Source organism: Aplysia californica, unplaced genomic scaffold (genome assembly GCF_000002075.1).
Source record: "Aplysia californica isolate F4 #8 unplaced genomic scaffold, AplCal3.0 scaffold00595, whole genome shotgun sequence".
Classification (NCBI taxonomy): domain Eukaryota; kingdom Metazoa; phylum Mollusca; class Gastropoda; order Aplysiida; family Aplysiidae; genus Aplysia; species Aplysia californica.
In genome coordinates this window covers 192,073-193,610 of record NW_004797865.1, presented here as the reverse complement: position 1 = coordinate 193,610, position 1,538 = coordinate 192,073, and the positions used below count along the sequence as shown (strand labels likewise).

The following is a 1,538-nucleotide window of genomic DNA, read 5'->3' as shown; positions in this document are numbered from 1 at the left end:
GGCCCTCTTTTCTTTCCCAATCCATCTTACTATCCAGCACCAACGTGTAACGACAACGTCAAAACTACCACAATCACATCAACAATAATGACGTCTTTAACAGCGAGGAGACAACAACGTGAAGCAGCATGACTACTTTATTTTGTTTTGTTCGTTTTAGGACCTAGTAATTTCGTATTAGTAAGAATTTTATGGCACTTGCAACACAATAAGGTCATATACGTGCCGAAGATTAGAGGTGTTACAAGAGAGTAACAAACATAAAAAAGAAGGAGAAAAGATTAGGACGAAAGATGTTTGATAGGAAAGAGGTGAGCAAACCACACCAGAACACCCGCCAACCACCCACGGACCTAGTAAGATATTTACAAAATTTGCAGTACGATAAGGTCATATGAGTGCAGAAGAATTAGAGGTGTTACAAGAGAGTAAGAAACACAAAAAAGAAGGAGAGATAAGGACGATAGATGTTTGTCAGGACAGAAGGAGCAAACCACATCATAGCGCCCGTCAACCACCCATACAACAACTGCTAGTGCAACGACAGCAATGATAGTAGAAACAATAACAACTGTACAGCATCTGCAACATCATCGTCATCATCATCATCATCATCAGCAGCAGCAGCAGCAGCAGCAGCAACAACAACAACAATAACAACAACGACGACGACGACTTCCCAGCTTTGTAATAATACATTTTGAGACCCTTGCCGAAAAGAGAGGAAGCGAGATAATAATTATCACAAACAATATCCAGTACGTGTATCGTGTTCTGTTTCCATTAGCATACAGAGATAAAAAGCTCCGTGCAACACTCACCGCATACTCGAATTGTGCGTTGTACTCTGCATTGTTCACCTTGATGTTCCGTTCAATTTCTGAGGGGAAAGGAGAGAAAATATATCATTAAAATAAGTGCATAGAATATGTTTAAGTCATCAAAATATCATTTTTGTTTATAATTTATTAACTAATTATTGTTTACTATCTTTGGTGTGTAAAATGCGGCTTCTATTTACTAATTTTGTTCTTTTTAAAATTTGTTTAATTTTATTGCATTTTTCAATGTAAAAATATTTTTCATCGATTGATTGATTGATTGACTGATTGATAGCTTAATCGGTTGGTTGGTTGGTTTATGGTTTGGTGGAAGTTGGAATAATCAAGAGATCCTTTTACCGAGTACACATCGCCCATTAGATACATAATTTTTTATTCATTTAACACAGCAGTGGCCCACCAGGAATTTTCTTATAATGGAGGGACAAAAGCTGCGATGTTGGCACAAGTTGGTCAGATTTTGCTCAAACCAGATGTTTAATTTTTTTTAAATTTATATTACAGAAACCAAAAAGGGTATCAAATGGAATAACGTGCACTTAATAGAAAGTTTAACATGCGCTAATGAAATGGCAGAGCAAAGCGGGTGGAAACATTACAGTTCGACACCATATAACCAACATCAATGGATTTTTTTTGGGTAGGTTATTTATTTATCTTTTCATGTATTTATTATTTATTTTTTCATATTTTAAT

General features: G+C 36.0%; 1 protein-coding gene across 1 annotated transcript in view; it reads right to left on the bottom strand.

Moving 5' to 3' along the window:
* The window catches only part of LOC101859358 (phospholipid-transporting ATPase ID), a gene marked incomplete in the record, with an annotated part of 79,849 nt that overhangs the window by 48,701 nt on the left and 29,610 nt on the right, over positions 1-1,538 (bottom strand). The window contains 1 exon segment of the mRNA XM_005107346.3: positions 822-880. Within this exon segment, the coding sequence (XP_005107403.2) occupies positions 822-880 (59 nt within the window).